This window comes from Alosa alosa, chromosome 19 (assembly GCF_017589495.1).
Source record: "Alosa alosa isolate M-15738 ecotype Scorff River chromosome 19, AALO_Geno_1.1, whole genome shotgun sequence".
Lineage (NCBI taxonomy): Eukaryota > Metazoa > Chordata > Actinopteri > Clupeiformes > Clupeidae > Alosa > Alosa alosa.
This window is the reverse complement of record NC_063207.1, coordinates 28,494,933-28,510,388: the sequence shown is the minus strand read 5'-3', so window position 1 is coordinate 28,510,388 and position 15,456 is coordinate 28,494,933. Positions and strand designations below refer to the sequence as shown.

Genomic DNA, 15,456 nt, shown 5'->3' with positions numbered 1-15,456 from the left:
GTTTGCTGGGAACAAAAAAGGAGCAGTAATGCAAATTGGGAGCAGTGCGGCTGCTGTGGCAACTCTCCCTCGGGTGTCATTTGTGCTTTTCAATGAAAAACTTTGACTAATGAGAACACTGCGAATACGCCACCTTGAAAAAGCACGGGATGCGAAAAATACAAAGAAGCGAAGGGAAAGAAAAGAAAAAAAATGGAAAAGCCAATGCCAAGTTTAAAGACCTGTAGGCTCAGCTTTGCAACCTGTTGAAGGTCTATAATTAGCTATTGCTTAGAACAACATGACCTTGGCAGTGAATGTCCATTTCAGAAAAACACACACTATGGGGACATGGCCAATTTAGCTTGAAGAGAGGTTCAGTTTCTCCAAAACACGGACCCCTGATGCTATGTACAGAATAGGCAACCAAAGAAGACATGCTATGGCAGTGGCTCATCTGTCAATCTGGCTCACAGTCACAATCTCAAAGACTGCAACATGTTTTTCTCCTCATTTGGGATAGGCTACACAATCCCCATTCAGATCCTTAATCTGTTACTGTAGCTGTGCTAACTACTGTCCCTAAATCCCTATTTACCTACAATGCTGTGACTAGTAGGCTACTTCTCACAACAGAGGAAAACAGATCCATTTTAAAAGGCCTCCTAGGACCATTAGATGTTAATTATGAGACAGCTCATTTGTGTTGCAGTTGCACTTTTAACACTCAGGGGAGAGACAGTACACCCCAAACACAGCCATTAAGAAATTAATTGACACCAGTGATATAGAACTCTACAGTCTCACACTGGTTGATTAGAAATAATTTGCATGCATTGGTGTCCCTCTCTTTCTGAGAGAGAGAGAGAGAGAGTAGTCTATCTAATGCATTTTAGACAGAAATGATGAATTACCTCTCGTCTCCAAACCATATGTGGAAATTAAGCTTGGGCTGAAATTTAATTGGTTGATTCTTCTCCCCATTAAAGTTCATTAAAACACAATGGAATTTGGCAGCGAAATACTCTGATTAATTTCTTCTGGCTACATTTTTGGATCCTGAATGAAAATAGATGGATGTTGTCCATCCAAGTCAGCCTGTAGAGTCGAGTCTTGGGTATTCTGAACCAGTCTCTCCCATTCATAGAGTTGAATATCCAGGACATGAACTTGTTGCCACTCAGTATTGACATATAAATCTCTATCTATCTATACAGTAGATACAGTTTTAACATACATCTATATCTATCTATCTATATGTACTATATTCTGTGTGTGTTTTGTGTTTGAAACATCCACTCATCCACATAGTGTACTACATTATGAATAATGTTGTGTGTGTGTGTGTGTGTGTGTTTTTGAGTGTGTGTATGTATGTATATATATATATATATATATATATATATATATATATATATATATATATATATATATATATATATATATATATATATATATATATATATATATGGTGGCTATTCCCTATATAAAGCACTGTGTGGTGTATGAGTGGATGATCCAACACAAGGAGGTCAGGTGTCTGGCCAGGTCAGACCCAGATCTGTCCCAAAGTGCTTTGTAATCTGGGTCCTGCTGAAGCAAATGGCTCAAGATTGCCAGGTAATATGGATCCATACAAAAGGACTGACCAAAGCGTTGCCTTTAAAGTGAACAGCGATCATATCTAGCTCTGAAATATAAAAATGTAGCTTTAGCTTTTATGAGAGCGCTTAGGCAATATGTCAATTACAGTCATTCTAGCACATATGATTAAGCTTTTGATAACACACATAAGGAATGATGTCAGTGTCAGTTACTGTGACTGCAGCCTTAGGCAATCAGTTGCTCTTAATTGTGCTGAGTGAAACTGAGTCTCCCAGATTAATTTCACAGGCAGTCTGCTTGTATTAAGGAGGCTCAGATATCAATGGAGATGTGGCCCAAAACTTTGTGTGCATGGATTAATCACTTTTCCTGTTGATAGATTTTTTTCTCTATAATGACATGGTGCAGGCAGTGTTAGACTTCAAGAGAGGCATTGATGGGGAGTCTGTGATAACGTGCTCTTTTTGATTGCTTGTAGGGCTGGGCGAGATATTAACACGATCCAGCGAGTAAAGGGTCAGTAACAAGGTTCTGTGACAGACCAATCAGTTTGGCCATTGATCGCGCTCCATCTTTGATTACGTAATTGCTCAGAGAGTGAGCGAGAGAAGATCTAGCTGTGAGAGGGGTTGTTGGTATTGATCACACGCATACCACACTCACACAAATACTACACACACACATGCACATGCCCATAGAAACAAAGACACCCAGAAACACACACAGAGACATGCGCACAAAGACACACACACACACACGCACACACGCACACACATCCAGGCGTCTCAGTGAAAACAGACAACTGCAGTCAGCTCAGCACCTATTTTCCTCGGTCCATTCTTTGCATTTTTTCCCTGCATTTTGTTCTCTTTTAAATGGATATTTAGTGCCAATGTGTCAGTGCGAATGATGATGTTGATGAAAATTGTAAGCACCCTGTTGCTTAGCCTGATTCACCCAAAACGAGGAATAATTAACTCGCAGTGAACTGACGGAGGACTTCTGTGGAGGGGAAGACCGGCGACGATGAGCAGTGATCATAGCGGAAAGCAGAAATCCCATCGCCCCTCGACTCCAGCTCAGCTCAGCTCGACCCCCCCCCGCCCCACTCCACCGCCCCCAAACGGCTGATGTCCAATTAAGAGTGGTGCTGGAAGAAGCAGGATCACGCTGTGAGGAGGCACTGATCATCACACTCACCCTGTCTCTCATTCTTTTTTTATTCATTGTCACCCTTTTCACCCTTTTTTCACTCCCTCTTTCATCCATGCTATTCCCGATGTAGTGCTCTCTCTCTCCCCTCCGCTCTCTGAGCGTCTTGCCTCACGCCAGGTTTCCTGTTCTACATTCTCTATCTCCTTTATGATGAGCGCCGGGCTAGTGAAGCGGCGCTCATATAGGTGTAGTTTTTTTTCTTCCGGATTTATTTTTCTTGTTTTCTTTCTTTATTTTATTTTCTTCGGTGAATTTCTGACAACGATTCCCGGGACACTGAAAGACCGGGAGGGCTGCACGAAACTTGGTGGGCATGTAGCCCCACAAGGATAACACGAAACCATTGTTTTGATCCGTCGCCCACCTGCCGCACTGGGCCCCCCGAAAGGAGTATAGGCCGGACACAGTTTTCTGTGAATATCTCGAGTACCGTATGGCCTAGGATGACCAAATATCTTTTGAATGTTGGTGTCCAGGGGCCATGTCAACAGATCCTATATCCACTCATTTAAGGTATAGTGCCACCTAGTTAAAAATGAAAAGGCAAAAATGCAAAAAAAGGCATTGGTATCAGGTATCTTTGGCTGACAGGTTCAAAACTGCACAAAATTTGAAGTGTAGGGTCATTATAACATTATTCCGTTCATGTGCGTTTCAGCTACACACATGCACACACACACAGTGCAGTACCACTACCCATGTATGGTGCAGAAACTATGATTGTCTAGTGAGCAATTACAGCCCCTTTATGCTGACATTTATTCTAATGACTCATTTACTCACAGTAATAGGCAGTGTTGTATATTTGATCACATTTGCACCCAGGGATTGTAACTTATGGCCTGTAAGTTGCTCAATCAGGTCAGGCTCTGAAACACTTTCCATAGCTCAGCTTGAGTGAATTTGCAAAGCTGAGACAACTCTGCTCTGGAAAGCCAACACAGCACTGCAGTGGAGCTGATGTTACAGGCCTCGTCCTTGTGCAAGGCCCCCCATCCCATCTCAGTACCCTTGACAGGCGCGTGAAGTGCTGATCCCAGTACAGGGGCCTTCATTTGTCTCCCTGTATCCTCCAGCAGAAATCTCCAGGGCCACCTTCAGCTCAGCGAGACAAAGTGCAAACCTTTGGCCTGTTCCATTTAGACTACACAAGCTGTCTTTTCCTGCTTTTAGCCTTGCCATGGGCAAAACCCCCAATATCAAGAGAAAAGCACAGGGACACTTCAGGCCATGATAATGTAATAGAGACATAAGCGCGACACTAAAGTCTGTGATTGGCACTGTAAAGACTGTGATGTGACCTAATGAGAGGAGCTCCTGCCATTCTGTGGCAATCATTATAAAAGCATCACCTCGTTAAAAGCAAAGTTTCAAATGCCATAGCATAGCCAACAAAGCAAACTGCCAAAGAGTTGGATACTCATCTGAAATGGATCTGAAATGGCATAAAACTGATCAGCATTATCTGTGAGACCATGCAGCCACACCACATAGTCACATCCCAAGAGCTCAGATTTGAAGTTAAACCTTTAGCAGTTTAATCATTTTATGTTTAAGGGATTAATAGCTGTATCTTGTGCCTGGGGCTGTGCTGCCCATCACTGGAGCTGCAGCGCTAACTATTCAACACAGCTCAACTGGAGCCTGCCTCCATGCCTGAGACCGCCCACTGCTCTCCTCCTCTGGAGGTAAAGCTTCATCAGGCCTCTCACCGTGTGGCGGACCTTCTCCTCCAGGTCCTGGTTGATCCGCTGTAAGGCTGCATAGCTGCTCTGGATCCTGTGGAGAGAAGACCAGGGAGTAATGAGATCTTTGGCTACTGTGTGGGACTGAAGTGATGAAGGCCTTGGTTACTGTGTGGGGCTACAGCTTTGGGACTTTGTTTACTTTGGGGAGCTTAGTGAATAAGGCTTTGTTTACTGTCTGGCAGTAGTGATGTTACAGATGGGTATGCTGAGACTCTGCTGATTAGTGTTGCCTGCCAGTCAAACAGGCAACTCTGAACCAGACGAGGCCAGTGCACGGACAGCAAAATGTTTTCTTGAAGTTTTTTTTTTAAGAAAACAACAGCTTCAGCTACTATGACAGATTTGAGGTCAATGTGTGTAGAGTTTTAAAGCATGCTTGTCTTAAGTGTAATGTAGCAGGCTTAATCAAACTCAAGCTGATTGCTCCACAATGAGAAGAGAGAAAGATCAAAGCCAGAAGGAATTATTACTTTGTCGTTCACAGGGTACTTTTAAAGATCAAACTCCACATGAACTACCTCTCTCTATCTCTTTACATGACTTGCCAATGAGATGAGTTTGCAGTATTTCATCCAGCCTCTTAAAGACCCATTTGAAGATTTAACAATATCTCTTTCTAGTGGAATTCCAGCAAATTAGATCTCTTAATTTATCAAGTCCACATGTACTTAGTTGCCTTAGTTTTTCAGGGTAAATTACGTTGAATTAAATGACAATGTGTATATAGCTTGTATAAGTGAATAAGTGATGAGCTTTTGCACTTTCCTTCTGTACTAGTTTGACAGATGCGAGATGTGACATGTGAGTGTGATGGCACAACTGCAGCAACGCCATAGTCATATATACGAATTCACAACCAGTTAAAGACATGCTGTGTGCTGTTGCAAACATTCCTCTATTTTCTGTGTAGTTTAGCACCCAATCATGCAATATCAAAAAATGAGTGGATTTTCCAAACAATACATCTGTAATGAAAAAGGCACAAGAAGGAATGCGAGAATTTATTGCATGTAAATCACACTTCTAGTTTTCTCTCTGATTGTCCCTTGAGCTGTGCAAAATTTCCCTCAGTTAAAGCCCTTATTGATTGGCAGGCCAGGCGAAGTGATGGGGACTTGGTGAGACATTACTCTAGGCCCTACATGCCTTTTTCTTTTCTTCAAGTGAAATCAGCCACACTTCAGGAGCTAGAAATAAGAATGTTAGCTGAACCAAATTTTCAAAATGCTGCCTCTTGGAATAGCGGCGCCTATGAAAGTTATCTTGAATGTTGCCGAGGGCTGCGTGACCCAGAAAGCAGTCGAATGGTGAATTAAAGAGTGGGGGAAAAACTGCTTTCTGCTTGGTATCAAAGCGTCCTGATGAAAATAATGAAAAGCCCTATTCTGACCAACGCGGCTTCCTGGGAACTCCTTTAGGGGATGATGAATTTGTATTCGCAAAGGCCAAACATTTGTCCTTTGACCGTGGTTTAGCCACCTGTCCAAAGGTCACTAGAGGCGATATTTGGGAAGCATTACTACCATGGAAACCCATTTGAACCGAAAAGTTTACAGGAGCTCCCATCACCCAGTAGTTTGTTTTTTGTTTATTTTTTACTCATTACAAAAATGATAAATAGCCTCAGAAATTATACTGTTAAAATGTAGTCTACAACTATTTAAGATGTTCTTTAAATGTGGTTAAATGACTGAGCTACTGTATGCTGATTACCAGTATGTCTGACCTACAGTAACCCTGACTGACCATTTCGAAGTAATGGCTGTGTCAAGGTTGGTGATGATGCCTGGATTCTGAACATGCACTTATTCACTACATAGTACACTACAGTATAGTACACTAGTGAATGAGTGAATGTTCCACACGCAGACAACAATGTTTTTGTTTCTGTTTTTGTCTGTCTCCATGAAATTGGATTTGGAATTCCCGGTAGGGTAGAATTGTGAAACAAAGATAAAGGTAGGCTATGCCCTCTTCCTATCCTTTCACAGTTTCCTTAATGAGGAGGTACAACTTGCAATTGTACAAGTCAGTCAAGTCAGTTTAGGAGGCTCTGATTAGTTTAACCAAGTATGTGTACACTATACTCTGTGATATCCAAAAGTCCATGATCTTTTATATTTTCATACTGGTTATTTGAAAGCTCATACTAAGCTGAAATAAAGCATTTGACAAAAACATATAATCCTTTAAAACACTGTACAGTATACTAACAAGTGAACTTTTTGAAGATTTAGTGCTGGAATATCAGGTTAATTCTTATACATAGGTCTGGAGGGTAGAGCAGCACTCAGGGGTATTGGGATTCTATACTGTACCAGTACATCACTTTCATCTATCATGCTGAAATACACCATGTGAATAGAAAAAAGGATGGGGACACTTATTCACTGAATTTCAAGTGTTTCATTCAGGCCTATTGCTACAGGTATAAAATCAAGCACCTAGTCATGCAGTCTACATTCACAAACAGTTGTGAAAGAAACTAGATGTACCGCATAGCGGTACAAAATATGACCGCCGCTCAGTCCTGTACATCCGTTCCGCGAAAATAAATCACACTTCAATTTGTCTCCATATTTTACTCCATCCCCCACTCTTGAAACTTTTGTGTATGCTTGTTTGGCATGCCTGAGTGTGTGTGTGCGGCTGCACAGAAAGTACCCTACTGGTGCTGAAAAGGTGAATAGATTGTAGAATAGCCAAAGAAGATGTAGAATTGTTATAAAACCTTTAAAATCTCTAAACAATCACAAGTAGGGCAGTTCATCACAGTTCATCCATTGCAACTGGATTGATGAAAGGTCACTTACACCTGTAGGCTACATTGTATTTGGGAAAAGCAAAAGGTATCAGCATAATGTTATTTATTTATATATTTTTATGTATTTATAAACAAAAACATCTCTGTCAGTTCCATGCCGTTTTCAACAGCTATCAAAAACAAAGGTCATTTTTGGATGGATGGATTTTTTGTGAATGTTTCTTCTTCTACATAAGATTTTAGTCATCTTTAGTTCATGTAATACTTTATTGTCAATGCACAAATTAAGTAACAGTAGTCTGAAACGCTATTGTTAATGCACAAATTAAGTAACAGTAGCCTAGTCTGAAACGAAGTGCTGTTTTACATCTAACCAGTGGTGCAAATAACTGACATGTCCAAATGGGCCTTGATGAAATGCGTCGCTAGACTGTTCATACACATTTTAACGGGCCAAAGTTGAAGAGCTTTTGTCCGTTATTGTTAGTGCAAATATAGGCTGATTCATGTTCCCTTGCATTGTTTAACTGAGGTCCATGGCTAGTCTGGCTTTCATCAGACCAAGCTCAATCTTTTAAGAAATCAAAAAATAAATAGCGGGCAGATCAGGCTGGGTTCACCCAGCCTAGTCCATAGGCACCCGATATTGTTTAATTTTCCGATTGAGATATACACGCTCTGGCTATTCTAAATGCAAAAATGCATCAGGGAGTTATGACAAAACGGTAACTAACAAACTAGATCCTAATAGAAAGTTGTTAGCTTCCCTAAGCTACAGGTAGGATTATAAGGTAGGCCTATTGACAACATAAATTGTCAATAGGCTATGCTGGCTAGCGACACAAATAAAATCTCCTTTGAAACCAATGGCTTCGCCTTACAGTATCAAGCGGACTTAAACTGTCATATCGTGGGCTAAAAGTTGTAATAACATTCACGCAGCTCCATGAGTCAAGGAAAGCAAAAATGAAGTAGCCACTTCTAAATGGGACCTACTACACAGTAGCTTAAGGTGTTTTGCTAAAACAGCCATAATGAAATGAAGGTGTCATTGTTTGGATACTTCACACACACGTGCTTTTTAATTTCACAGACTACAACTACCAAGCTGTAATCAAAGCACATCGATTCCCCTCTCACACCCTGCACGCACTTAAAACAAAATAAACAGGCGTCTCAGTCTCACGCATGTATAGGCAAAACTGCATCAGACCGGTGTAACGTTGGTAAATCTTCCATTGCACAGAATGATTTTGTAGCACGTGCAATAAATGACAGTCGAAAGATACAAACAGTGCTGCTATACATTTGCTTGGTATAACCGCATTTATAGTTTTCTACAAATGCAATAAATCAAATGCCTCCATCACTCAACCAACGCTTAACGGTAACATTACCTAGGTCCTTATTGATATTACAAGATTAACGCATTACCTGCAGTAAAACCAAGCATGTCCGATAAACATCCTCAGATTTATTTCGCTTCAAGAAGAAATGGGAATTACACTTCATGTGAACATCGTCCTATCCTTATTAGATGTTCGCCTGCGGTAAATTACAGTCCTTGTATGAAGCGTCCATTGTTTTTCCAACCCCTTTTAACTTCCAACAAAATTACGCCTCACTGCAACGATGCGCCATCTAGTGGACAAACGACTACTTCGCCAATACTGAAAATGCAGCCATGATGATGATGATGAATATTTATTTTGGCTTTTCTTTTAATCCTACTGATTTTCATTTTTACGGGGGCAAATCACAAATGAGTGATTATGAGCCAGGTTTATGTGGGCCCTTGAGACCAACATACCATAAAAGATTCACAGAGAACTGTGTCTGCCCTACCCTCCTTTCGGGGGGTCCAGTCCAGGGGGGGCTGCAGATGAAAACGAAAAATGACGGTTCCATGCTATCCATATGGGGTACATGCTCACCAAGTTTTGTGTACCCCGGTCTTTCAGTGTCCCGGAATCCTTGTTGGTGTATGCCACTAAATGTACACATAAATTATTTTATTGTAAGGCCCCCCATGAACGAAAGTACACAAAACTTGGCATGCATTCAGAGGGTGTCATAATGATCCTACACTTTTAATTTTGTGCAGTTTTGACCTTGTCAGCCAGAGATATTGAGATGAAAACACCTAATTTTATGCTTTTTAATTTTTAACTAGGTGGCGCTATACATGAAATAAGTGGTAATGGGATGGGTTGACATGCCCCCTTAAGACCAACATACAAAAAAAAAAGGTGGACCTCCTAGGCCCTACGGTTCTCGAGATATTCACAGAAAACTGTCTCCGGCCACCTACAGGCCAGTTGGTGTATAGTAACATAAATTAATTTATTGTGTGGCCCCCATGAACGGAATTCCACAAAAACTTGGCGTGCATACAGAGGGTGTCATAATGATCCTACACTTCCAATTTCGTGCAGTTTTGACTATGTTAGGTCACAGATACCTTCAATTACACCACCTCATTTTTACTTTTTTGTGTTTAACTAGGTGGCGCTATACATGAAATGAGTGGTTATGGAATGCGTTGACATGGCCCCTTGAGATCAACATACAAAAAAAAATAATGGTCCTCCTAAACCTTCACGGTTCTCGAGATATTCACAGAAAACTGTGTCTGCCCTACCCTCCTTTTCGGGGTGCAGTCCAGCGTGGGGCTACAGATCAAAACGAAAAACGATGGTTCCATGCTATCCATGTGGGGTTACATGCCCACCAAGTTTTGTCTACCCGGTCTTTCAGTGTCCCGGGGAATCATTGACGGAAATTTGGACATCGAAAAAAAAAAATCTGACTAAAACCTATTTGACCGCCGCTTAGCTGCGCGGCGGTCATAATGATAGCTTCAGCGAAAGTTCTACTAGGAAGACTCGTAGTGTAGCTTTACTCCTCACATGCTTACATGGAGCCAATCTTAGCTTTGCCTACTTTTCGGGAAAGCCCTGCAATCTGATCATTCACTCATTCAATCAGCGCTAGCCTATAGGAATTCAGTGGGCTCTTTAAATATGTTCCACCTAACACTGCTTTTGCTTCTCAGTACGCCGACTTTGACATCCTAGCTCAGGCTTCCGCATGGACCTGGGCTCTGCATTTTTACATTCGCCCCTTCTGCCCTCAGTGGCGTTACTTGTTACAATCCAACCGTGCTCGTTCGCTGCGCTGTTCAGACCTGTGCGTCCTTCGGTCAGGGCCACTGCATGTCGCTTCATCGCTAATCTCTGCATATCGGAGCCAGTCACGCTCACGCTGTTGCAGCCTTCACTTGACGGTAACCTACTGCCGGGTCGCCGTCCTCGCGCAACTCTGTTGCAGGCCCATGTCGTTTCGGCAACGATTTCTCAAGCTTCAGCGTCTGGTTGGTCAAACGGAGCGGTCCATCATCACTGGCAGATTCAAGTCTCCTTCAGGCCAATGCTGCGCCCTTCATGCACTCTCTTTAAACACAACGGGTCTCTGCGTGTCCATGTGATTTCAGCCCATCTAGTCACGCCATCCGTCACATTGATTGTTGACTCGAATTGCCGTTTTAGCAGGATCCTCTGCATAATGTGTACTCTAATTTCCATTCTCCTATTTTGCCTTGGCTGTTTTGTTTTTGGCAGATATGCTCACCCAAAGTGATCGCGCCAGGGAGGACGTGCAAGTTCCTTTTACATTCTCCTCCCAATCTGCTAACAATTTGCTAACCCCTGCAGGTGCATCATGCCTCCCCTCTTCCGTTGAGGGGATGCAGTTCATCAATGGAGAAGCAGATCCACATATCACACTAACATCTACTTTCTTACAGGGATGGCAGTGCCGGTTCACGGAATCACGCAATCGCGTGGATCATGTCTCCAGTTCATACTGGAGTGGGGTCATCCCTCTGTCTAAACAATTCTCCCGAAGGCCAGCGCTTTTGAGGATATCTCCTCTTGTAGCACATCTTAAAACTAGCCTTCCTAATCCCGGCACTTATCACCTGTCTAGAACTGACTCTTGTCTGTGTAAAACCGGCACTTACTGATGCACTTTTTGTTATTGTGCTCTACCTTCTAAATTGTTTTTAATTGCACTGGCATTGTGGGAGAATTGTTTTAGCTTTAACCTGTTTATCGCATTGTCAGTAGCCTGGAGGACCTGACCCAATCTGACAGATTAAGGGTCTGGCCACAAATAACGTAATTTCCCAACTCGAGGGGGCGGCACCAAGCGCGCGGCACCAAGCGCGCATTTGGAAATCTCACTGCTCGCAATCTACATTACGTCTGTCATCTGTTTAGATCGCCTCTGGCCCGCTATATCAGCTACACAGATATGATTTGCCCCTTGCATCGCGGGGAACCAAAGTTCCGTGCATCATACTCCTTGCCAGACTCGAGTCTCTCCCTGAGCAAACGCTTCCGTGAGAACTCTGGATTCCCAGGGTACATTGTCAATCGCTTTGATTAAAAATGTGCCGGCCACATGTAATGTCACGTGTATGCACACCCTTCCACTCATCACTCAGGGGCCAGTGCTTGGCGCATGACTGATATAATTTCTGCATCCAGTTGGGCGATATGTATTGCTTAGTCTCTCCTCATTGCTACCTTTACTCATTGTCTCTCCAGCAGCCAGTTCTAAACTACTATCCTGCCACAGTTGGTGCGGCTGGTATAGCGAGCTCTCGTTACGTCACTCAGAGCTCCTCTGCACTCTGAGATGCATAAGCACCAATGGTACCCCAGCACTCATCTGTTCGTTTCTTCCTCCTGTCACATACAGGCATGAATTGTCCTGAGAAGTCCTTTGTCTACGTCGCAAGGTCATGCTTCCCTCGCATTACTGATGCTGCCCATCTTATTTTGGGGGGCTTTCCAAGAGCAGGTGCTAAGGTGTAGCTCTCACGCATCTATCTTGGCCTTGGGTCTGCAGCTCAATGCATTCATCTCACTCTAGCTTTTGCAGGTGAGCTATCGAACCAGAACACACATCTGGCTTCACAAGCACTAGTCTTCTACAAAACTAGTCATAATGCTCATCTATCCCGGTTGCCCAGCCGCCGCATTGGTCTAGGTTGCCCTAGACGCTGGTTGCCCAGCTCGTCAAGCTTCTAAATCCCACTATAGCGAAAGCATGCTGCGGGGCCCCATTGCAACCCTAGGTTAAATGGTTAACACCTAGCCACTTTAAAATTCTGTCGCCGTCCTGGCACAACCTCATCACCCCTGCCCAGACATGCTGTTTAAATTATCTTGTATGTATACTATGTCTTTGTTCCTCTCAGAACCAGGTTACTGAGTCACCGCCCTGGCGGGCATCACTCATCCTTTTGGGGGTAGGCTCCCCGCCCCTGCCTTCATCCATCGGCAGGAGACGAGATCCACTCATCGCTGGACGGATCCGAGATGGGGCCTACACCAAAGACTGTTACCTATTCAGGACTCTATCATGCTTGTATCCAAGCTGTTCCTTTACTCATTAAATTGTCAACTGATTCTATTCTGTCTACTGAGTCTTTCTGGTAGAATTGGTAGTTCTGATGAACTCTGTGAACTCATAGAGTGAGTCCATAACGGCACGGTATTCACACTGACATGCTTTTTTCATCTCCAAAATGCAAGTATACCAAAGTAGTGAGAGTTAAAAACATGAGGTAGAAATCTCCCTTAGCCAAGGCAGGGAACTTAGCAATGACACATTGTTGAAAAAAGTGCAACGTCAAAAGTTGAACTAGTTCTAACTCTTTTTTTTTTTGTGTGATTGTGCTCCCCTTTTATAAAGGCAAGGCACGGTGCAATGGTCAGTCATATCATTCTGTAGAGAAACAATTGAATTTGAGCACCTGGGCCTTGAGCATGTCAGTCTGAACGGCCCCTTAGGGTGTTGTGTGTACAAATCCCCCTGGGCCTGCATCCTCACCTGCGGAGCTTGTCTGTAAACTTCTCCAGCTCCTCCTGAGCTCGACGCAGCTCCGTCTCCAGGTACTGGCGCGTGGAGTCGAACTCCGTCTCCAGCTGCTCCAGCTTGTGGGTGGTGTAGTTAAGCCGCTTGCGCAGGTCCTCTTTATGCTCCTGCAGAGAGCTAGCCAGGCAGAGGGGAGACACAGTCAGGTTAGACACAGGGCCATGGACCGCTTGTAGGGTACTGATCACTTAGATGCAAGTTAGATGCAAGAGGAACTTAGATGCTTCTGAAAATGCCTTTGAAAATCAAACATGTAAAAAACACCAGTTCATAGGTACAAAATGTCAATGTATGACAGTCGGACCGTCTATCAGAAAGCCATTTGTTGGCTTGATGGGCCCAACCACTTGTAAGTGGTCCATGGGCCTCTCTACCGAGTAACGTTGGCAACGTGGACCTGAAATGTGGATTGCTGGAAGCTTCTAATGATCGGAATAGAGCTACTGTCTGGGTTCTCGGAAGTGTACAGTCCAGTTTCAGATCAGACTTTGGGCCTTAGACCACACACACACACTCACACATACTGACTCACACAAAAGTTCTATGTGTACATTGTGTGTTAACATTCTGTTTGAGGAGCTCATATGAAATGCACTGATTTATAACACTGAAGGACAGTGTTCGCTCAGTGGGTCCTTCCTGAAAGTCTACTGCCATTAACAGGTTCAAGCCCTGTAGTGATTTGGTAACCCTGTTGATGAATTTAATTAAAATCATTGGCATTTGACAGCATTTGATTGATTACATGCAGAACCTTGCCTCACGTGAAAGGATCTTATCAGTTTAACTGGAAGCAAAACCCTTGCCATTTTGTTGCTATGGCTGTTGCTATAACACGGTGAATGTGCGTAGTGCCTGAACACTCAGTCAACCACACTGCTGAGACAAACGCTGAGGAAGAGGCCAATAGAATGCTTTTGTTTTACTGTCTCAGCGCAACACAGAAAAGCATTTTGTATTTGCTATTTAGTGGGCGTCATGGCGAAATGATAATTACCAGTGCATGATCCACAGGGGCCCTTGCAGCATTACCACAGAAGGGGCTTAGGGAGTGTGAAGGGATATGAATGAGAGATCACACACACACACACACACACACACACACACACTCTCTCTCTCTCTCTCTCTCTCTCTCTCTCTTTTTATCTCTCTCTCTCTCACACACACATAGTGAGCCCAGCCAACGCAACTAAGCCAGGTTAGACTCAGAGGGCCCGTATTGACGGACGTGGGTGGAATTATAATGATTTTCCATCCATGGACAGAGAACAGGACCCAGCTCCCGGCGCTGAGCGGTTATGGAGTGTATGGAGGGGAGGCTACCCGCCTCCAGCTGTCTCTGCATGTGTGTGCAGACACTGACTGAGAGCCATTGAAAATGGACTGTGGGAGGGAGCCGGAGACCGGTGTGGCATACATGTATTTGTCTCTCTCTGTTATGGAAAAAACTTTTTAGCTTGTGTACAACCCCGTTTCCAAAAGAACTGGGACATTGTAAGATGTAAATAAAAACAGAATGTGACAATCTGCAAATCAAGTAAACCCATATTTAATCAGGGTTCCCACCCATTTTCACTTCATGGGTATGGCTCTGTGCTATATTACCATGGTATCATGTGATCATGTAATGAATTCAGAGCAGCCTATAGAGAGAGCGGGAATGGGGGCATGATGATGCCAACTGGGCAGGGCATAGACGGTGGCATGGGGTGAGTACAAGAGCAAAAACGGACTAATCTAGTTTAAAATAGCTTAGTCTAGGGTGCAATATTGTTTTGGTTTGAATATTGATTGCATTATCACATAAGACAGATGACAGGCAAATGATATGGCCTTAGAATGTATTCTAGTTAACAATAGTTTGTAGTAGGCCTAGCTAGCAGTTAAGCACTACTGTACCTTAGTTTAGCTTAAAAAGAGCACTGATCAAATGCTACAGGAGAGGAAGGGCAGAGAGAGATGGGAGTGCTTAATTTCTCAGAAATAATGACCAATCTGTACAGTACATCTGCTTTTTACTTTTGGTGTTTTGTAATTTCATGGTATTCTACATCTTTCACAGAGTAAGCGATGGCTTAAGAGTGGATTATTGTGCAAGTCAAGTCAGTATTTTCCTGGCAATTCTCTGTTACTGCACTATGATTATTTGATTATTATTTAATTAATGATATATGTTATGTCAATTTCATGAATGATTTG

At 43.1% G+C, this 15,456-nt stretch overlaps 1 protein-coding gene across 2 annotated transcripts in view; it reads right to left on the bottom strand.

Annotated features, from left to right (window-relative positions):
* Nucleotides 1-15,456, bottom strand: part of LOC125283994 (brain-enriched guanylate kinase-associated protein) — a 59,332-nt gene that overhangs the window by 17,540 nt on the left and 26,336 nt on the right. For both annotated transcript variants that reach the window (XM_048227644.1, XM_048227645.1), the window contains 2 exons: nt 13,213-13,374; nt 4,512-4,578 (listed from right to left, as the gene is read on the bottom strand). In XM_048227644.1, coding sequence (XP_048083601.1) covers nt 4,512-4,578; nt 13,213-13,374 — 229 coding nt within the window. The remainder of the gene's footprint in view (nt 1-4,511; nt 4,579-13,212; nt 13,375-15,456) is intronic.